The 22,668-nt window shown below is 38.1% G+C and overlaps 2 protein-coding genes across 2 annotated transcripts in view; one reads left to right on the top strand and one right to left on the bottom strand.

Annotated features, from left to right (window-relative positions):
- LOC149835627 (calcium-transporting ATPase 5, plasma membrane-type-like) overlaps nucleotides 1-5,215 on the top strand; it is a 64,105-nt gene extending 58,890 nt beyond the window's left edge. Inside the window, exons 26-29 of the mRNA XM_090009627.1 lie at nucleotides 3,234-3,341; nucleotides 3,424-3,515; nucleotides 4,745-4,833; nucleotides 4,938-5,215. Of these exons, the coding sequence (XP_089865753.1) occupies nucleotides 3,234-3,341; nucleotides 3,424-3,515; nucleotides 4,745-4,833; nucleotides 4,938-4,996 (348 nt within the window). The 3' untranslated portion in view covers nucleotides 4,997-5,215. The remainder of the gene's footprint in view (nucleotides 1-3,233; nucleotides 3,342-3,423; nucleotides 3,516-4,744; nucleotides 4,834-4,937) is intronic.
- Nucleotides 5,216-7,030: 1,815 nt separating this feature from the next.
- Nucleotides 7,031-22,668, bottom strand: part of LOC149835626 (protein MANNAN SYNTHESIS-RELATED 1-like) — a 34,412-nt gene continuing 18,774 nt past the window's right edge. Inside the window, exon 3 of the mRNA XM_090008638.1 lies at nucleotides 7,031-7,289. Coding sequence (XP_089864764.1) covers nucleotides 7,133-7,289 — 157 coding nt within the window. The 3' untranslated portion in view covers nucleotides 7,031-7,132. The remainder of the gene's footprint in view (nucleotides 7,290-22,668) is intronic.

Below are 22,668 nucleotides of genomic sequence, written 5' to 3'. Positions count from 1 at the left end.
AAATCGTTGTAAAATTTTGAGGCTCCAAATAGCATTTTTTTCATTGAAAACACATGATTTGGGCGTCGATTCCTAGTAAATCGACTATGCTGATCTATGAGTTAGAAACCTGAAAAAAGCACCAGAAAAGCTGAAAACCCCATTTACCATGTTTGCATCTCTCTCTCTCTCTCTCTCTATATATATATATATATATATATATATATATATATATAGAGAGAGAGAGAGAGAGAGAGAGAGAGAGAGAGTACCCACCTAACACCTTACCACATGGGTAAGGATTGAACATTTTCAGTTTTCAATGTCATGAGTGGTTTCCACTTTTGAACTGACATTTGTGTTTATCGGTACTTGTTTACTAGAAATCATGCTATGAATCAAACTATTTTGATCAGAAAAAACTGAATCTTTTTATTGTAACATTTAGATGCAATACAACAACAACAACAACTACGCCTTCATCCCAAAATAATTGGGGTCGGCGATATGAACCAAAAAAGAAAATCATTATGGGTCTTCCACATGAATCCTTCTCCTCCAATCATTTCTATCCAATGCCATGTCCTCGGTGAGGTTCAAAGCATTCATATCCTTCCCTATCACTTCCATCCATGTCTTCCTAGGCCTACCCCGACCTCTTTTAACTAATATATTTTCCCATTTCTCCATCCGTCTAACTGAGCATCATTAGGCCTTCGCCGAATATGTCCAAACCACCGTAAACGATTCTCTCTCATCTTATTTTCAATGGGTGCAACGCCTACATTCTTACGTATCTCCTCGTTTCGAATCTTATCTTTTATTGTATTTTCACACATCCATCTCAGCATACACATCTCAGCTACACTCATCTTTTGAATATGATGTCTCTTGGCAGCCCAACATTCCGTACCATATAGTAAAGCTGGCCTAATAGTCGTCCTATAAAACTTTCCCTTGGCATTCTACTATCACACAATACTCCAGTTGCACTTTTCCATTTCATCCACCCAACCTTTATCCTATGATTTACATCTCCATCAATTTCTCCATACTTTTGAATGATAGATCCCAAATATTTGAAACAATCATCCACCGGTATTTCTTGCTCACCAAGCTTCACTACACTCCCATCACTACTTCGTTGCTTACTAAACCGACATTCCATGTCTTACTCTTACTCAACTTAAAACCTATTGCTTCCAATGTCTGTCTCCATAATTCTAACTTAGCATTAACCCCAGCTCTAGACTCATCAATCAAAACAATATCATCAGCAAACAACATACACCACTGCACATTTTCTTGAATTGATCCCGTAAGCTCATCCATCACTATAGCAAATAGGAAAGGGCTTAAAGCAGATCCTTGATGTAACCCAACCGTTATAGGAAAATTGGTTGTCAACCCTCCACAAGTGCGGACATTGGTTACTATTCCTTCATACATATCTTTAATAATTCTAATGTACTTGAGAGAAACACATTTCTTCATCATTGTCAACCAGAGAATGTCCTTAGGGACTCTATCGTATGCCTTCTTCAAATCAATAAAAACCATATGCAAATCTTTATTCCTCTTTCTATTTCTCTCGATAAGTTGTCTAAGATGTATAGCTTTCATAGTTGATCTTCCAGGCATAAAACCAAATTGATTCTCCGATATCATGACAACCTTCCTCAACCTAGACTCAATCACCCTCTCCCAAAGTTTCATAGTATGACTCATGAGTTTTATACCACGATAGTTTGTGCAGTCTTGTATATCACCCTTATTCTTATATAGAGGCACCAAAGTACTCTTTCTCCACTCATTAGACATCTTATTTGTCTGTTAAATCTTGTTAAAAAGATTTGTCAACCATTCTAAACCTTTCTCTCCCAAGCATTTCCAAGCCTCGTTATGTATACCATCCGGGTCAATTGTCCTTCTTGATTTCATTTTCTTCAAAGCCTCTGCAATTTCTTTCTTTTGAATCTTGCGCATGAAGTCACGATTCATCTCATGAAAAGGAATAGAGAAGTCTCCAAGATCCTGAGCATGACTTTCATTAAATAGCTTAACAAAATAATCTTTCCATCTCTCCTTAATTTCCTCATCTTTGACTAAAACCCTTTGTGTTTCATCTTTGATACATCTAACCATACCCAAATCCCTCGATTTCCTATCTCTCATCTTTGCAAGCCTATAAATATCCTTCTCGCCTTCTTTGGTATCCAACTTGTCATAAACCTCCTTATATACCTTAGCCCTCGCGTTTCGAACTACTTTTTTAGCTTCCTTCTTTGCTATCATATACTTCTCCAAATTCTCATTATCACGACTCTTACTTAGATTTCTATAACTCTTACTTAGATTTAGATGCAATACGAACCATTAATTTTTAGATTCCTTGATAAATATATTCTCTACCCTAGTGCATCGTTTCCACTAAATAAATTATAGAAATCACATTTGTAGGGTCTGGTTTGCAGAACATATGATTAAATGTTGAAGACTAACACTGTCCGGTCCTTGTCCACACTATAAGGTGTTAGGAAGAACCAACTATCACACACGCTTGATTTTAGTCTGCAAAAGCTTTGTTGTATATTGCATGCATGACCAAAAAAACTCCAAAACATTGTTTTTTTTCCTGGAAACATACACAATTTATTGAACTAAATGAATGAGAGCACCTTTGTGCTTGTTTGTCTGTGTTTACATGAGTATGTGTAGGTTAGAAAAAGGCAATGCATCATTCACCCCCCTTGATGGCTCGTATAGGAGGCAATGTTGAGGCCCAATCTTTGGCCCTATTTCATTTCTTGCTCAGTCAAAGTGATAATGAACTTTGAATCCATCCAATGAATGGGGGCTGGTCTCTTGACAAATCTTTAAAATCTACCCAATGCATTGTTGCCAAATTTACCACCACTCTATTGACAACTACCATTTCCATACCAGAAACCGCTTTTTACCCTTTTTCCTCTCCATGTACGAGAATCATCCTCAATCAGCCAAATTACAATATCTTACAGGAAAGCATGAGAAATTGAATGACATTTTTCATATTCTCTAATGAATATCTTGAAGATGAAAAGGAAAATTCAACAGTCTGTTCTCTTTCTTATTTTTCTCTTTGGTGCTAATTTGTTTGAAGTTCACTATGCCTTCGATTAGCTGGAGAATTCACGAATTCTCAAGGTCACTGAGCAATCGTTGACAAACAGATATCTTTATAAATTTGTTTCAACCATCTTTGCTTATTGCAGGTTTTCAATGAGTTCAATTCTCGGAAACCTGACAAGCTGAATATTTTTTCTGGAGTCACAAAAAACCTCCTTTTTATGGTGATTGTTGGGGTTACTGTTCTTTTTCAGGTATAATTTCTGGATTTCTTTTTGTCTTGTGTTTCCCTGTTTGGGTTGCCTATATTTCTTACACTGGTAGAACCTCTTGTAGGCTTTGATCGTTGAATTCCTTGGGAAGTTTGCCTCCACTGTTAAGTTGAGTTGGCAGTTATGGGTTGCCTCCATTGCTCTTGGTTTCATAAGGTTGGTGATTAATGTTGACTTTTATATGCAATGGATGATTGAGTTATCAACCTATTTCTCTGTTTTGATTATATACCATAGTTATCAAGTAATTTCCTTTGTATTTTATGTCCAAGTTTATGGTTTGCCTCCAAATCGCTTTTCGGAGGACAAGTTGACAACCTATACTCAATGTATGATGAAATTCTTGAATACCATGCCGAGACTTGTTTGTTCATCTGCAGCGAGTTCTGACTTCTGTGTGCTATGCCCTAGTGCTATGTGTAGGGGTGGTAAATGAACCCAGCTGCTCGAGGTTCGGCTCATTTCTGTTCAGCTGGCATGAAGCTTGTTCGGCTCCACAAATGAGCTTGGGAAGCCAAGCCATGAGCAGCTCGTGTAGCATACATGAACCGATCATGAAAAATGGGTGCTTGTCTTGGCTCTGCTCATATAGGCTTGTTTGGATACGTATAACGTAGCACATGTATCAAAGATAGCATGGTGGTTCAATTGGTTTGACGGTGTGCTTGCAATCCTCAGGATATGAGTTCCATTCTCCCCATATGCTGAACATGCTAACAAGTAATATTTTTTATTTTAATGGGCCAGCTCGGGCACGGCTCATCTGGCTCGGTCTCAGACGAGCTTGATCTCGGCCCAAGTCCGACAAACGGAGCCTGCTATTGAAAGCCAGATGAACCGTGTCCAAACGTGGTGTGCATGTAATGGGCCGAGCCATAGCACCCATTCTTTGGTTTGTTCAACATGTTTAGACATAGGAAACTGAAAATGAACATTCTAAAAGTTCCAAAATCATACTAAGACATTTTCCTTGATTTGTGATGTTGCCTTGAATTATGTTGCTGAGAACTCAATTCTCATGATGTCAATAGCCAAATCACTTTTATGTTTGTTTCTTTGAGCTTTAAGGAGCTCAACTTCGGCACCAAAGGGAAGGGAATAACCCACCTAAAATAAATAAGTAAACAAATGTTCCTATCCTACACGCATTTTCTTTTAGTTGCTCTGGATAAAACAAAATTTGTTCCGTCTGGCCACAGATTTACTTGCTTGTTTTGTTGTATGTCCTTGGTCTTCCAGATGCAATTTTCCATTTCTTCATTTTCTGCATTTCTACCTAACGGTTTTAAAATCTATGTGCAGAGATTGGCAACTGTAACAGCCACGGTTGCTACTTCATATGTCAGTCTTAACAACTAATTGTTTTTCTTTTTGCCTTTGTACAGCTTGCCGCTGGCATTTCTTTCTAAACTTATACCTGTTCCAGTAACCCCATTAGCTGAGTATTGCAAATGGATGTGCTGCTGTGGGCGAGGTTTTTCATATATTCTTTCATAGTGATTTTCTTTTCCTTTGTCATTGTGAATTATGTTTACAGATCCGGTGTGATGTTGCATGTTTTTGTGCCCCACTTTTCAGATCGCAAGGGTGGTGAAGATCTGGAAGGCAATGAAGGGCAGGATGGCACCACACGATGAAATCATGCAGGTCAAAAAAGCCATAAATGAAAACTTTCACGGGGAATTTCTGTTATCCCGGTTTCATCTAGTCTTTTGACAAACTGTTAAACCTACATCTTCGTTACAAGTCCCTCATGAAACTGTGTATTGTTTACGTTTTAGATCTTCATAGTTCTGGTTTGTTTAGGTTCTTTGGTTTCCCTTTATGTCTTTACAATCGATTGACCGCATTTCTCTCCCATTCTAAGGCTCTGTGTAATGTGTATTGCTTGGTTCCGTCTGATAAAGAGTGTGTATATAAGCCTCTTGTTCAGTGAAGATGCAAAGAGGCTAAAATGGGGGCATAAGGCTATGTTTGTGAGCTGGTGTTAGAGAGATGAGAGGGATGATGGGAGTGGAAAAGAAAATGGGAGATGTGGCTGAGTTGTCAACTGCATCCTTGTGAGGTTCTCCATTCTCAACCTCATTTTTCTTTCCCAAAACAGGGTTCCCAAACACCCGTGGATGTAGGTGGTATTAATTAAACCTTCATTAAATACCATCTTCCCTCCCATTTCCGGCTCCCATTCAGAGCCTAAACATCTTGAGAAAAGCTCTAGGAAATGATTATATTATTTTTTAATCTAATCCTTCGATTTCATGAATTTTTTAATTAGCATTCCAATTAAAGACATTCTGGAGGAATAAGATTCTCCACATAATCCCAATTGCTTGGTGAAGAAATAAAGCTCGACTAGAACGGGAATTTTAAGATGGATGAAGTGATTCCCTTTTCAAACGGGTTGGCTGACTGTCAAGCGTCTTGAAGTTGAATTTTTATTACGTTAGAAATTATTAGAGAAATATTGAATTATTTCCTACGGTGGCCTCATCTACGCCAACTTTTGTTGAATAAATAAACCTAAGCTAGAATTTCTCATATATGCTAAAAACATGGGAAACCAACCAAGGGACCAAGAAAAAGTCGAGTGACTTTAATGAAAGGTCTATCTGTTTGTGTAAAGTGTAATCCCCAAATGTTCTTTTTGCACAGAACATTCAGATGGTGTACGATTTGCAGTTTGCTGGCAAGAGCTATCGCTACACTGGCATTTGCTGTTTAGCTCAAAATGACAAGTTTTTTTTTTGTCAAATAACCGTCTCTTACCTAGATTTTGGAGGAAAAATCTACTTTATGAAATATATTTAGTCTCTGAACATTTTTTTTTTAAAACACTGTAGAATTGATTTAGAAGGCAAGGTGTCTTGCCAACTGAACTTTGGACTTGGAGGACTTGGCATGGCTCGGCTTGGTCTGTTCTGGTCTTGATCTTTGGTTTGACTTTTATCAAACTTTTTATCACTTATTTTTGAATAATTATAAACCTCTTAAAAAGATTTTATTTTATTTTTAAAAGGTTTGGTGGTTGACCAGAACAGTCAAAGGTTATTTTTGACCTGTTTGGAAAGCACACAGCCTCAACGTCTTTGGTACGTTGGGATAGTGAGGTGGCTGTTTGGGCTTTAAACGAGTGCATTTCACCCGTTTGACTTTTATGGACTCAATCCTCAGAGGTCTCTCAGTTGCATTAGGTCATTCCATCAACTAATGTCCATGGTGCTCTTTCTCCCACTCTATATCTCTGTCATTTTCTTTAAGCTGTTCAAGGTGATCATGGTTGAAATTGCATGCTGAGGTGCTTTGTTGTATCTCATACGAGAAGTTATATCCAACCCAAGTGCCAATGCTGCGTACCTCCAAGCTTTTAGTTGTGAAGAATTTTTTAATAGGATTTAAATATTAAATACTGAATAAGAAAAATTAACCACGTAACAAAAGCAAACAACATACATTCTGCTATGGCAGTCTCCTCCTGTAACCAAATGTGTGGTAGATGGTCAGAGAAGCTCACATTTATCTCTATAGAAAAGGTGATTCAACCAGATGCCAGCAAAAGTTTGGGAAGGGAACAGAGGAATAAGAAAATCAACAAACCAGATAGCTATTTGCGAAGTTCACGTTTAATATATGCAAATGCAACCATGTTCTTTGGATAATTTAACACAAACATGAATACGCCAAGTGGCTCTTGTCGGAAACATAGTGTGAAAAAAAATCAGAAACGGCAGAAGTGGGGTTTCTTGATGGAACCAGTATCTGTGTCCTACCAGCTGCTATTCTTTGTCCAACAACATTTGCATAAAATAAACCTGGAATGGCAGGCACAAATACATCACTATGGGTGCAAATGTACAAGTCAATGACTTTCTCGATTTCTGCACTTCTCCAGTTAAGGAATGCATCCTTCTTCTCTGTAGGAATAACGGATTCCTGTAAATTGCACATTGAAAACATCAGTTGACAATTAAAGTACGTTTATTTCCTAAAAGGTGAAGAACTAATGCAGGAGATCCATTCCTATCTCCGTTCATAGTCAGGCATCATAGCCCATATAGTCTGAATGCAAATGACAATGAGCTGAATGACATCAATGGATCTCGGATCTACAATTAACTAAGTTTCCTCGATAGATCATTTCTTTTTAAAAAAAACACTCGAATTTTTGTTAAACCTTAACATTTTTATAGCCTATAATACCAAATTTCCAAATATCACTTAGGAAAAATCCCGTCAATTCTGTCACACATACTAATTGAATTTCCTTTGCCAAAGCCAATGAGAACCCATCGTTTTCAAAAATGCAAAAGCAATAGAACTGTATAGTGATCCATATCCCTGAGACAACTATGAGTTAGCAAGACGCAATAAATAATTAATTTCTTCATGACAGCTGTATCTTTGAACTTTGTAGAGAGCACAATCTCAGGAATCATCAATTAAATGCTGATTCTGAATCAAGAGACATGATTGACCTTGGCAAGCTGGCCCCATGTATGTGAAGTTGATAGGTTGTGTCAATTGCCAGGTACTCAACGACCCTGAGTTCTAGCTCAGTTCAAAGATTTTCTTGTGGAGATTTATGTACTAAATGAAAATCAACATTTTTTAGAGAACCAAGAAAACCACTAGGTGAAATACAATCCCATGGGTTACCTAATGCAAAACAAAAAATTCACATTTCAAGACGTCCTGAAATGTATATATTCTACGCTAACTAGAAATTTCCTGCGGTAACAATTATATTAGCCTTGCATATTTTGCATAGAAACTGTATTTTACACCAAAAGCCAAATGTCAGTGCTTCAGACACATGGCTAAATTGTTAAGCTCTTGACTTGTTAAGTTTTCAGCATAATGGTCACTTACTAACTCAGGGTAATGCAGGCAAACTCATGTAAATTCTTCTTGGATGTGAGAAAACAAGGGGATCCAACAATATAAGTAAAACAATCTGAAGAAAATTCAAACATTTCATAATTCTTACCTTTGTATAGGTTCTAGGGAAGATAGCTTTCAGATCATCAAGATCTCCAAGCCAATTGGACTGTGTAAGATAGATAACACTGTCACTAGTAAAACCAATTTTCTGCGAAAACATTACCAACTTCCAGAGGGCTAAAGGATTTTTTTTCTTCCATCGGCTCCTTCACATCCCTTTAGCTGCAACATATCAAACCTGAGATCTATTGCAATGAAGTGTCCATCAGACTTGTGACTTAAGGTTCTAAGTTTCTCAAGCATCTGATCTGCCACATCATGAATCTCTGATTTCAGCACAACACCAAACAAACCAAGACAGAAGGATGAATCCAATTCATCCTTTTGCAGTCCCCTTATTTTCATGTTTAATGAAGGAGAATAGCAAACAAGTCTCACATTCCTCGTTGATCTGAATATTGGTTCAATTTGCTCAGAAATAAATCTGGTCTTGGTCTACTGGGGACTCTTACAATGGCAGGTTTATGTGCAATTACATCAGCGGGATCCCTTGCTATCTTGACAACAACATCCAGATTCTCGATGAATTTCTCAGTCATAATTTTTTTCAAATTTCCTACCAAAAATAATTTATCAATCAGAGCAGATATCTGCGGGAGGTGAAAATGTTGGTAGAACAGTAGATATGCTGCCCTTATCGAAAGCAAAATAAAATAAATCTGAAAAAGGATAAGCAAGTGGTAAATGTTTGTAAATGCCATCTCACATGTTCCAGAAAATTTAGAGGTGCAATATGTGTTGATGGTTGGTTACTCTAGATCATGCTCTGTGTTGTGTAACTTTCACAAAGAATGAACCCAATCACAAGAAGCCAACAAAATCACAGTTTTGACAGAATATTATGAGACACGTCATAAAATAATTTAATTTTTGTTCAGTGTGAAAGCAGAATCAGTTGCATGATTTACTTATTCACATACAAAAATGAAATGCTCTGTAGCTGTGTCTATTTTTCTTGAGTATGCATGGATGGCAGTATGATATGTTGGCTTCCCTGCAGCGGTGACCCTGTACTGTGACAGAAAAGCACAACGGCTGTTATGTAAACACAGTTCAGCAGAGAGATGTGCTGAGGCAGCCATTGACAGGCTACTGTTGCATATGGTGGAATCGACTGGAGCAGAAGAGAAACGTTGTCAGTCCGGTGGTGATCGATCATGCAACAAGGAGATTTTCTCTGCTCAGCTGGGCTGCAGCCACCACGAATGCAGGCTTCCGAATGCAACCGGTGAGTAGACCTCTTCCCTTTCTTAGCAAGTTACTCGCACTTTTACTTGATAAGGGTCGCTCATGATACCCTCTGATTTATAGGGCACGGAATGAGAACGGTTTGTCAGAAATATCCTGCAGATGTTAGAGAAATATCAGAAATAAAGAACGAGAAGAGAGAGAGAGGAATAGTCGGCGCAATAGGGTTTTCCCTTTTTACTTGATATTTATAATTGGTACAATACACTTTACACAGGTAATAAGATCTAATTACAAACATGCCATCGTGGGTCGGGTCGGATCCACGATCCAAACTAACAGCCTCCCTCAAGTTGAGTATGGTCTTTGATCATGTTCAACATGTCTTTGAGTGCCCAAAACTGATGAGTGGATAATCCTTTGGTAAAAATGTCAGCAACTTGCATATCTGACCTAACATATGCGGGTTCAATTTCTTTTTCTTCCACCTTTTGTCTAACAAAGTGTTGATTGATTTCGATATGCTTCGTGCGACAATGAAGAATGGGATTGAAGGCAATATTAATAGCACTCTGATTATCACAAAGAAGCATAGAGGACGAGATTGGTTCTTGTAATTCTTGCAGTAGGTGTCTCACCCACGTAACATCAGCTGTTCCTGCTGCCATTGCACGATACTCGGCTTCAGTACTAGATCGCGCCACTGCCTTTTGCTTCTTGCTACTCCATGTTACAACATTATTGCCGATAAGGATGCAATACCCTGAAACTGATCTGCGCTCATCAGGATCACCAGCCCAGTCCGCATCTGTGTAGGTGAATAGTCGATGTCCTGACGTATAATCTGTGTCTTTGTTATACATCAAACCATCTCCAATCGTACCCTTTAAATACCGAAGGATTCTTTTTACCGCTTCCATATGTGCATCTGTAGGAGCATGCATAAACTGAGAAGCCTGATTGACAGAGTATGCTATGTCAGGCCTAGTGAATGTTAAGTATTGTAACATCCCTACAACTCGACGATACAAAGTAGGATCATGATAAGTGGTGCCTTCTTTAGCACTTAACTTATGATTTAGAAGACAAGGTGTGCTAATTGGTTTACAATTCTCCATCCCCGTAGCGAGGAGAATATCAATAGTGTACTTATGTTGGCTCAATGTAATAGTCTCATGTCGACTATCAACTTCCACACCCAAAAAATATCGCAAGGAACCCAAGTCTTTCATCTTGAATTTAGCCATCAGCATAGACTTAACCCAAGATATGTGATCCTCATCACTCCCGGTAATAATGATATCATCAACATATATAAGCACCCAAACAATAGCTGAACCACTTTTGAAGATGAACAATGAATGGTCTAGAACACTTTTATTAAAACCATGACGCTGGATCTCTGTGGAAAAACTTTCAAACCAAGATCAAGAAGCTTGTTTTAATCCGTAAAGAGAGCGTCGAAGTTTACATACCCAATTTGATGAATCATGCATGCTATATCCAGGTGGTTGCTCCATGTAAACTTCTTCCTTTAGTTCACCATGCAGAAAAGCATTTTTAACATCAAGTTGACTGAGTGACCATCCATGTTGTAATGCCAACGCAATGACAATCCTGACTGTGCCCATTTTTACTACTGCGCTGAATGTTTCATCGTAATCCTGCCCATATTGCTGTGTGAAGCCTCGTGTAACCAGGCGAGCCTTATAGCGCTCAACACTGCCATCCGGTTTGTGCTTGATCTTGTACACCCATTTGGATCTTACAACATTCTTATTATATGGCCTTGGCACAATTTCCCATGTGTTGCATTCATGCAATGCCTCCATTTCCTCATTCATCGCCTCTACCCAGGCACGAGAATTTACAGCATCATGAAAGGAGGAAGGTTCTGTTTCTTTGGACACTCTGGTTAGAAATGTTTGAAAATCCAAAGAGAAATTGTTATAACTTACCCAACGATCTATAGGATGTCTAACCCGAGTGGAATGTCGTAGGGGAGTCTCAGCATTGACTGGGTGAGTTCTACAAGAATAAACAAGACCAGAAAAACGTGAGGATGTTGTTGTAGGAGGAATGTCTTCTATATGTGGTTCCACATCAAAAGTATAGGGTTTATTTATTGTCTGTCAATAAAGATGAATCCTCATGAGACAACGAGTCATATAAAAGTGAGTCACTGAGCCAAGGATCATAACTGTCCTGTGTATCTGTGGAAGATGAACCCAGAGTGTCAAAATTTTCATCATAAAAAACAACATTTCTGGATATCCGAATTTTGCCTGTATGAGGATCATAACACCTGTATCCCTTATAGTCATCTGCATACCCAAGGAACTTGCACTGTATAGCTCTGTCTTGAAACTTATTTCTCAATGAATGATCAATATGAACATAACATACGCAACCAAAAGGATGTAGTTCTTCATATGATGGATGACAATTATAAAGAACAAAATACAGAGAATTATCTTCAAGGATGGTCATGGGCAACCTGTTGATAACGTAAACAGCTGTGTGGAAAGCCTCGGTCCAAAGGGAAAAAGGGATGCCCACAGTATGCATCATGCTCAAGGCTGTTTCAACAATATGTCTGTGCTTTCTCTCAGCAACTCCATTTTGTTGAGGGGTATGAGGGCAAAAAATGTTACGTGTAATGCCATGCTCCTTCAAATATTCACTAAAATCATGGGATATGTATTCTCCCCCCATCACACTGGAAATATACAACATTGGTATTGAATTGGTTTTGGACTAGTGCATGAAACTGTTTGAACAACTTGAAAACTTCGTGTTTGTTTTTCATGAAGTAAATCCAACTAAAACGAGTGTAAGAATCAAGAAAGAGTACATAGTATCGAGATCCAGAAAGAGAAGCAGTGGGCGCAGGACCCCAAACATCTGAGCATATAATTTCAAAAGGCTTTGATGCTCTTTTATTGATACTATGAAAAGGAAGTACATGACTTTTGCATGAATGGCAACTTGGACATTTTGACTCTAAACTGACTGCGGGTATTAGACCTTTAGCAGACAACTTGTCAAGAAAGACTTGACTACAATGACCCAAACGAAGATGCCATAAGTTTGGCTTATTAAGTTTCAAGACTCTAGATGAAGAACTGTGATCTGTGGATCGACTCAAAAATGTTGGAAAAGAAGGAGCTGAAGAAGCCACGGCTACGGAAGACGACGTCTTCAAATGTAATAACCTCAAATTTTGTAATTTATTTATTTAAATTTATTTGAAAAACGAGTATTTTTCTAAATTTGGGTCTTGGATCCGTTACCGGATCCGTTATCGGATCCATAATAGAACGTGTAAATAACCCACAATGGGGTATTAAAACTATACTTATAATAGTTAAATAATTAATTAATAGTATAAAAGAAAAGAAAAACCGAGTATTTAAGGTAGGATCCGTGTTTGGATCCAAATGGATCCAACATATGGATCTAAGATCCATATAATGGCCTTTATATCCATATTCATAATAAAACTAATAATATAATATATAAATAAAATTTAAATTTTTATTTTTTTATTTATCCGAGGATCCACAGTTGGATCCATTCGGATCCAACTGATGGATCCATATGGTTGGGGGTCGGGTTACGGGCCTCGGGTCCGGACCCGAGCCGCACCCCCTGTGTAACCCTTTTAAAGAAAGGGGCAACCCGATAGGGTTGCCCGATAAGGTTGTAGCAGAGCAGAAAAGGGGAAAGAGGGGGGGTTACGCAGGCGTAACCGAAACCCCCACCCATCTCAGCAAGAAAAGAGGGGGGGGGTCGGCGATAAATGGGAAGTGGAAGAGGGGGGTCTCACCCTCTTCTCTCTCTCTCTCTCTCTCTCTCTCTCTCTCTCTCTCTCTCTCTCTCTCTCTCTCGTGTGGGCGAGCATTGGGGAGGTGGAAGATCGCCGGAAGGCTGCAGCCACCGCAGGCCACGGCAGCCCCTTTTGTTGTCTCTTCCCTTGTGTGCGACCATCACGACACCGGAGCAGTTGAGGCCGGTGGAATAGCTCGTCTCCTCACGTCAGCCGCAACCCCCAAAACATCGGATTGTAAAGGTACGGGTTTCTCCTTTGATTGGAATAGGAAAAGGGAGCATAGATTCGTATTTTATGTAATGTTCTGGTAAAGCCAAGGAGAAGGGGTGAAATCTGTATAGTGGTTTTAATATCCATGGCTAAGCTAACGTATGTTCTTAAGTATATTCGAGCAGGTTTTTACATATCTTCATATATATGTGTGGCTGCCTATGTACAGGTATATACAGGTAGTTACATAGGTATAACAAGCAGCCGACCTAATGTGTTAACATTTTAAATGATTTGTCAGCAAGATTTAATACTAGTATTAAGTTAGAGATCATGTTTTCTTTTGGATTTAGATAGAATAGTGTATTAAAATGCATGTTTGGGTTATTCTTATGTGAAATCGTGACTTCAAAACTTGCATCCCATGTCCTGCTGATGGGTCTTCTAGCACCCGATTTCAGATTCCGGCTTTGTTGAGCATAATATCCCAAGAGCACGATTTCGGCCTTAGGTGTCTTGCTGAGAATGCATATTTAAGTTGCTCATATACATTTCAGCATTCGTTTATATCAATACTCTAGTATTGCTATTGTAAGAAAAAAAAAAGGGAAACAGTGTGTTATGTCATGGTGAGTCTAGTACGAGAGCTATTATGTGTGCATATTCAGATTTACTGCTAAACCAGAAATTTTTGTGAGTTCTTCTTTTTGTTATATTAGAACATGTACAGGTTTGGGTCAATTCATCCTTTTAGGACCCTTAGGAAATTTTAATGTCAAGGGGCATACCTTGTGTTTCTGTATGCTAACGGATCAGTTCAGGGCTGGCACAACAGCCCTGTATGTAGTGCAGATGGGGCCTGCCAGGGGTCGGTTGGCAAGGTCATCTTGATCCCAGCAAGTGGGCTCGGAAGGGCTGTTTTCTGTTTTTAAAATATATATATATATATATATATATATATATATATATATATATATATATAAACCTGAGATGCTTCTAAAATGTGGTGCATATTTGCTATTTTGCATAGGCAGGCATTAATAGTTTGCTGTAGAGATTGTTGGAAGAATACCAAAAAAAAAAAAACTTGTGAGGTTTAGAAGATGCTTTTGACATTACTGATTTAAATTCTCCTATGTATACATACTCAGGCTTAATCACCCAATTGATTTTTTTTTTATAGCCACACCTGTTTATAAGGTGATAAAACACATGGTCATGTAAAGCTTATTAGGTATACCCTACGTAATTAGTGGAACAGAAACGTTTATGGGTGCTGCCATGATTTAGTTAGTTATGTAACTGTTTTCTGTTTGCCATGGTATAAGCTGTTTCTAATGCTTTAACTGAATGTTTCATGTTAAGTTAAAGTTTTGAGATAAGAGTGGTTTTTTTTTTTATGCATGAGTTGCATGGAATTAATGCGATTATATGTAGAACATTGCATGAGTGTTCACGTAATTGAAAGCATGCATATGACATGAATAGATGCATAAAATGAGATCATGTATGACATGAATACCTGTATTGAGAAAAAGCTTGCATTTAATGTGGGTGTGTGAATTTATGCTTATGCTTATGAAATTATTGATTCATGCACAACTTGCATACATGAATGCGCATTTGGAAAGCATGTGAAAAGAATGCATAGTGGCATGTGATTTCGGATTTTTGCTTATGAATGCGGTGATGATCAAATTGGATCATCAGGGGCTGGGTGAGCCTCGAGAACCAGTCGTTCTCCGTTTTAATTATTTTGATGCATTGCAATAAATCAAATGTGATATCATTTTACTGCACTGTTCTATGTTGTCACGGGTTGTGGTCCCGTGAAAAGCTTAGCATGCTGATGTGCAAGCTTATATTATTAATTCTGCATGTAAATTTGCAAATGTAAAAAAGAAATGAATTAATAACCAGATAAAAGAAAATAAAGAACAGTGTAATTCACTTTCTCCTTGATGTCCCTGCTTTAGCGTGGGAATCTTGGATATTGCGGTTTAGGGGAAACCGTGAGGATACAAAAACTCCGTGTGCGTTTTGTTGCCCCTGAACCCGATATTGAGGTTCTTCTCCTGGCCACGGTTTTAGGGAGAATCCGCCACTTTACCCGGAAGTGGTGTGTTGGTTACAGCTGTGAGTTTGTTTTGGTATACCAAGAAAGTGGCGCCAGTGGATGCTGTTTTCTCTGGTGTCCCCGACTTTGGATGCTGTTTTCCAAGGTTCCGATGGATGGTGTTGTTTCCTGATATCGGTCAAGGGCTAAGTTTGGAACCCGGTAACAAAATACAAATTGTGTGTGAAGCTACCCCGGAAACCCTACTTAACCTCGGGGATTGTACCCGTTTGGTGTATCCGCGGGCCACTGTAATTAAAAAGAGGAACTTAAGGATGTGTGCATTTAATAGGACATGCATATGGAAAGAGGAAAACTTAAATGGAAGATAATAAATGGGTCATGCATTGCACACAAATCATGCATATTCCTGCTATGCATTAGTTCATGCATATTTACCTGTTCACTTAGTTGTTTATGTTGATCATTGTATGATGTTGATCTATTTTACATTTAATTGCCTTATTGATTAAGTTATGATCAATGTTGCATATTTCGTGTTCCCTCCTGTTAACTGTTTAATTATGCATGAATGGTTAATTGACTTAAGAATTGAGTATAATTGTATTCCTCAAAATATTACATGGATCTTATTTATGCTCTTTTTCTTATTTGATTCATTAGGGAAACCTGTACGCAGAATTCTTCGGATTTCTGACCCTCTTATTTTATTGGTTTTTCCCAGGCACAGGTGATCAGTGAAGTCGACTAACTTCTGAGAGATACGAGGGTCACATTTGTTTCAGACGACTTCACTTACGGACAGAGTGGCTCTACTGTTATTTTCTTTTAGTTCTTCTGATTTCCTGCAGTTTGATATTTCATTTTTGACATGGAACATATTACTCTTATTGATTCATTAATAAAAGAATTCAGTGGACTGGTTATGATTGATAAATGTAAGTTGCTTTGTGGTGTGTGGTTATCCAACTGAAATTGGAACTGTAGGGACCCCAGGTCTCTGGGAAGTTTTCCGCGACTCTTTTAAAAAAAAAAAAAATATTCCGCATTTTTCAAAGGTAGGAGTTGGGGTCGTTACATCAAAGGCACATGAGATTCTTTAAAGACGTACATGTTCCCGCGCCGTTCACCTTTAGCGAGCGTCTTCTTGGTGTGAAGATCCTCAAGATAAACAGAAGGAGTAAATTCAACGGAAGAATTTGTTTCATCAACTAATTTAGACACAGATAGAATATTCTTTTGAATAGCAGGTGTGAGTAAGACATTTGACAAGGGTAATTGAGATTCAGGCAAAGAAATGGAGACATTTCCAGTGTAAGAGATGGGGTGGCGAGATCCATCTCCTATGACTATAGTGCCATTTCCAGTGTAAGGAGTCAAGTGGGTAAATTTACCTGCATCAGAAGTAACGTGTGTTGCTGCCCCTGAATCAATATACCATATACCTTCCTCATTTTGGCGTAAGTTCATCTGATTGAAAGTAGTCATAAGGATATTCTGTACGTCCTGTGGAAGAACCTGTCCCTGAGGAGTACAGGCAAACTGATGAGTGACCTTCTGCCCTGGCCTACTATCTGGCCTCCCTGATTTGTTCCGATTTTGAGGATTATACCAGCAGTTTGCTTTAACATGTCCCCATTTGTTACATAGAAAACAAGTAGGAACACGTCCTCCTCGTGGTACACTGCTTGAACCAATACCTCCTCCTCCTGGTGTAGGCAGTAATCCTCCTCTGTTCATAGATGTTCCATTGGGGCGAGGGGGAGTAAATGAAACTCCTGTTTGAATAGGCGTATGTGTCATTATCACAGAATGAGCATCCTCTGACGCGTGTTCCTGATTTAAACTGACCTCATATTGCAAAAGCTTAGATTGAAGATCATCAAAACATGGAAGGACTGAGACAACCTGGAGTGCCGTGCAGAACATGCGATATTCAGGTCCAAGACTACCTAATACTTGTTGTACCATATCCTTATCTGATACAGGACTTCCAATGGCAGCTAACTGATCTGTAATCACTCTGACATCCCCCATAAACTCTGTAATGGATTTGTTTTCTTTTCGCATGGATTGAAACTTCCACTTGAGTTGCAAAGCCCGAGATTCGGAAACCTGAGAAAAAGAATGAGCTAGTCCATTCCACAACTCGGCAGCGGATTGGTCATCAGAGATAGTTTGTAAAACACGATCAGAAAGTGTGGAGGTTATGTAAGCGACTAATGTCTGATCCCGTTGTACCCATATGTCATAAGTTGGATTGGTGCTTCGAAGTTGACTCACCTTCCCGTCTTCACCTGTTATTTCCTGCATGATATGTGTAGGTGGAGCGGGCGATCATCCATCTAGATGCCCATAAAGACCATGACTGCGAATAAAAGGCACAATTTGGCGTTTCCAAAGCAAATAGTTATCATGTGATAACTTGTGGGTCATGAGGTGAGTAAGAAAACTAGGGTTCAATTTGGAATCCATAGATTTTATGAAGAATGAGAGAACAAACTGTATTTAACAGTGTATTAATAGAAGAAGAACAACAATACTGTGTGTGCTGAAAATGATATCAGCAACACATTGCACAGAAATATAATGACGTGTAATCCAGAAATTAATCTTCACACACACACACGTTAAAAAAAAAAATTTAATGCTGCATAACATGTGAACCAGGCCAGGAATAGCAATGATGTGTACACAGAGAAACAGCTATGCTGTGTGCACAGAAAAACAACAATGCTTTGTAACGTGTGAGCCAGAAAAAGGATTTGAAAAGAGAAGAAATCGAAATAGAAATAAGGAGGCGCAAATTGAAGAAAGAGAAGAAATAACGTGTGGAATCAGATTAGGGAAAAGGAGAAACTGAAGAAATCTGATTAGGGAAAAAGGAGAAAAGAAATAACGTGTGAAATCAGATTAGGGAAAAAGGAGAAACTGAAGAAATAGGGATACGTGATTTAGAGAAACAGAGAAAAGATCAGAAAAGAGATAGAGAAAGCCTATGTCCTTTCACGCACTGGTCCTTATAGGCCTTCCAGATGATCGATTTCCGCGCCTGTGCTCTGATACCATGTCAGAAATATCCTGCAGATGTTAGAGAAATATCAGAAATAAAGAACGAGAAGAGAGAGAGAGGAATAGTCGGCGCAATAGGGTTTTCCCTTTTTACTTGATATTTATAATTGGTACAATACACTTTACACAGGTAATAAGATTTAATTACAAATATGCCATCGTGGGTCGGGTCGGATCCACGATCCAAACTAACACGGTTTGCATAACCGTTCCCCCTTTATCCCATGGTGGTTTATCGGAAGCGATCATTCCAGATGTGGGGATGAATCCACATCGTGGATAACTGGTTAATTCAACATTCTCCCACTTGATCCGACGATAAACCCTTTAACCAGAAAATCTTATGGGAATAACTTGATGAATAGAATGGCCTTTTTATTCTATTCTATAGGTACTTAGTTGAATCTTTAATCTTTATGAGATTAACAACAAAAATAATGAGAATCATGAACTGAAAGTAATTACTTTATTTATATGCATATGTCAAAAAGAGTTTAACAAGACCATCCTTATTACATGTTTGGAATGTAATCCTGGTGCTAGCCGTTTAGTAAGAGGATCAACGATCATTTCTTTGGTACCAATATTAACAATATGCACTAAATGATTCTTCGTCTTTTATTTAACAACAAAATACTTTAATTCCATATACTTACATGACGTAGTACTTTTGTTGTTTTTCGAAAAGGACACCGCAACTTCATTATCACAGTAGACCTTCAGTGACTTCCCAATGGAATCAACTACCTTTAACTGTGATATGAAGTTTTTTAACCATATAGCCTGCGAGGTAGTCTCGTACAATGCTATGAATTTTGCCTCCATGGTGTGGGCAGTAGTGGTCGTTTGCTTCCCACTCCTCCAAGAGATCGCGCCCCAGGGAGTAAGAAGACGTGTCCAGTAGTAGACTTTCTACTATCAAGGCATCCTTCTAAGTCCACATCTGAGTAGCCAATGACCTCGAGGTGATCAACTTTATGATACGTCAACATATAGTCTTTTGTCCCTTGCAAGTACCGCAAGACTTTCTTCGCAACCTTCTAATGGGGTATACCTAGGTTAGACTAAAATCTGCCAAGCACCCCTACTGTAAAAGAAATATCTGGTCGAGAACATGTTTGCACGTACTACAAGGTGCCAACAACTAATGCGTATGGATAAACACTCATCTGTGCTTTGTCAATATCGTCCTGTAGACAATCACCTTTTGATATGGGTGTTGAACTAGGAGAATAATTCTCCATCCCATATCGCTTTAACACCTTATCTATATAAGATCTTTAGGATAGGCCTATAAAAATTTTTGCTTTGTCTCGACGGATCTCAATGCATAAAACATAAGCAGCCTTACCCATATCTTTCATATCAAAATGTGATACAAAAAATTGTTGTCTCTGAAAACAACTTTATATCGTTGGTTGCAAGTAAAATGTCATCCACATACAACATTAATAGAATGAACTTACTCTCACTTTCCTTAAGGTATATACATTGATCAATAATGTTTTCTGTAAACTCGAAAGTCACAATGACTTGGGAAAATTTAATATACCACTGTTGAGAGGCCTGTTTAAGTCCATATATTGATTTGTTGAGCTTGCAAACCAGACAATCATTTTCAGAGAAACCAAGAGGTTGATCCATATATACCTCTTTATTCAGATCCCCGTTGAGAAACACTGTTTTCACATCCATCTAGTGTAGCTCCATGTCACAATGAGCTACAAGGGCCAAAATTATCCTCATTGACTCTTTAGTTGAGACAGAAGAAAACGTTTCATTGTAGTCAATGCCCTCTATCTGAGTGAATCCTTTAGCAACCAATCTTGCTTTATGTCTCTCTATGTTACCTTTGGAGTCCTTTTTTGTATTAAAGACCCATTTACACCCTACAAGCTTTACTCCTTTAGGTAACTCGACAAGATCCTACACTTTATTTTTAGCCATAGAGTCTAACTTTTCTTTCATAGCTTCTATCCAGTGTGTAGATTGTTTGTTTTCTACAGCTTCTATAAAAGTCAATGGGTCATCATCTATATCTATAAAATCACCAGGCTCCTAAAAATACACCACATAATCAGGATGTATGACAGATCTCCTAATTCTTGTGGATCTCCAAACAAGTCGTTCTTCAGGCTCAGATTGAACCTGATCATCCTGTTCGTATTGTTCTGCATTGTCCACAATAGGTTCACTTTGGATTTGTCCATCAACAACCGAATGGTCAACCACATCATCATTAGGAATAATAATGCGATATCTTTCAGTGTTTTTTTTAATAGGTGACAAAATTGGATCTTGTACTTAATCCTACTGAACCATCTTCTAAGAATTTTGCCTTATCCGTTTCAACAATCTGTGGTGAGTGAGATGGACAATAAAACTTGTATCATTTTGATCTTTCTGGATAACCAATGAAATATCCACTGGTTGTTCTTAGATCAAAAACTTTAATGTGGGGGTTATACAACTTAGCCTCTACAAGACATCCACATATGTGCATATAAGACAAAGATGGTTTTCTACCTGTCCACAACTCATGAGGAGTTTTAGGCACAGATTTTGTAGGTACTTTATTTAAAATATGTACAACTGTCTTTAAGGCTTCACCCAACAACTTAATGGAAAGTGTTGAATAATTCAACATAGCTCTGACCATTTTCTTACGCGTTCAATTTCTCCTTTCAGCTACACCATTCTGATAGGCACTACCAAGCATTGTATATTGAGGCACAATACCTTCCTCTTTGAGAAATCACGTTAATGGTCCTTCCCTTTGCCCCATCTCAGTAAACCTACCATAATATTCGACACCTCTATTAGACCTAACTATTTTAATAACTTTATCGATTTGTTTCTCTACTTATTTCTTAAATTCTTTAAACATCTGAAAAACATCAGATTTTTCAAAGATTAAGTAGAGATACATATACCGAGAATAGTCATCAATAAATGTGACAAAATATTTTTCACTTGTGTAACAGGGGGAAAAAGTCTACATACATCTGAGTGAACTATCTCTAATATCTCACTACTGCGTTTGGCACCTTCTTTACATGTGTTTATATGCTTAGCCTTTATGCAATCAACACATGAGTCATTGTCGGCAAAATCTAGAGATTTCAAGATCCCTTCATTTATGAGTCTCTTTATTCTCTTTTCAGAGATGTAACCCAACCTTCGATGCCAAAGCATGTAAGATTTATCATTTATTAAGCTACGTTTATTTTCAACCAATGCGTATTCAGAAGTCAGAGACTCCTGAGTTTGGATCTTCACATTCAATCTATACAAACCATCATAAACTGATGCAAAACCAATTTCAATTGAATTTCTATAAATGAACAATTTGAAATTTTCAAACTTAAAACAATATCCAAATTTATCCAATTTCGAAATTGAAATTAAGTTTCTACTATATGATAAAATATAAAAGACATCATGAAGATCCAAAACTACGCTTGTATCTAGAGTAATCCTGCAGGTTTTAACACCCTTCATATGTGAACGCATCTTGTTTCCCGAATCGATGCTCTTCTCATGCATTGTTGGTTTCTTTCTGTTCAGGAACAACTGTAGACAGTTGAAAATATGAACAGTAGCACCAGAATCAATCCACCAGCTATTTTCAGAAATTTATAATAAATTACATTTATGATAAATAAATGACAAATTACCTCTCTTTTTTAACCACTTTTTGTACTTTATGCAATGTATCTTTCCGTATCTTTTCTTCTTGCAAAAGAAACACTTTATGGGATCAGAGTCGGATTGCTTGCCTTGGGATGTTTTATCCTCTGTTGGCTTCTTCCTAGCATTTCTCTTATATACATTCTTTCTTGGTCTTACCTTGGATGCATGGGAAACTATATCTGTACTCTTCACCTTCTCCCCTTTGAACCTCTCTTCTTCTTCAACACACTTGGACATAA

The sequence above is a fragment of the Nuphar pumila genome, chromosome 6 (genome assembly GCF_984573655.1).
Source record: "Nuphar pumila chromosome 6, dmNupPumi1.hap1.1, whole genome shotgun sequence".
Taxonomy (NCBI): domain Eukaryota; kingdom Viridiplantae; phylum Streptophyta; class Magnoliopsida; order Nymphaeales; family Nymphaeaceae; genus Nuphar; species Nuphar pumila.
Note: the sequence above shows the minus strand (reverse complement) of the source record. Positions and strands in the feature narration are given on the sequence as shown.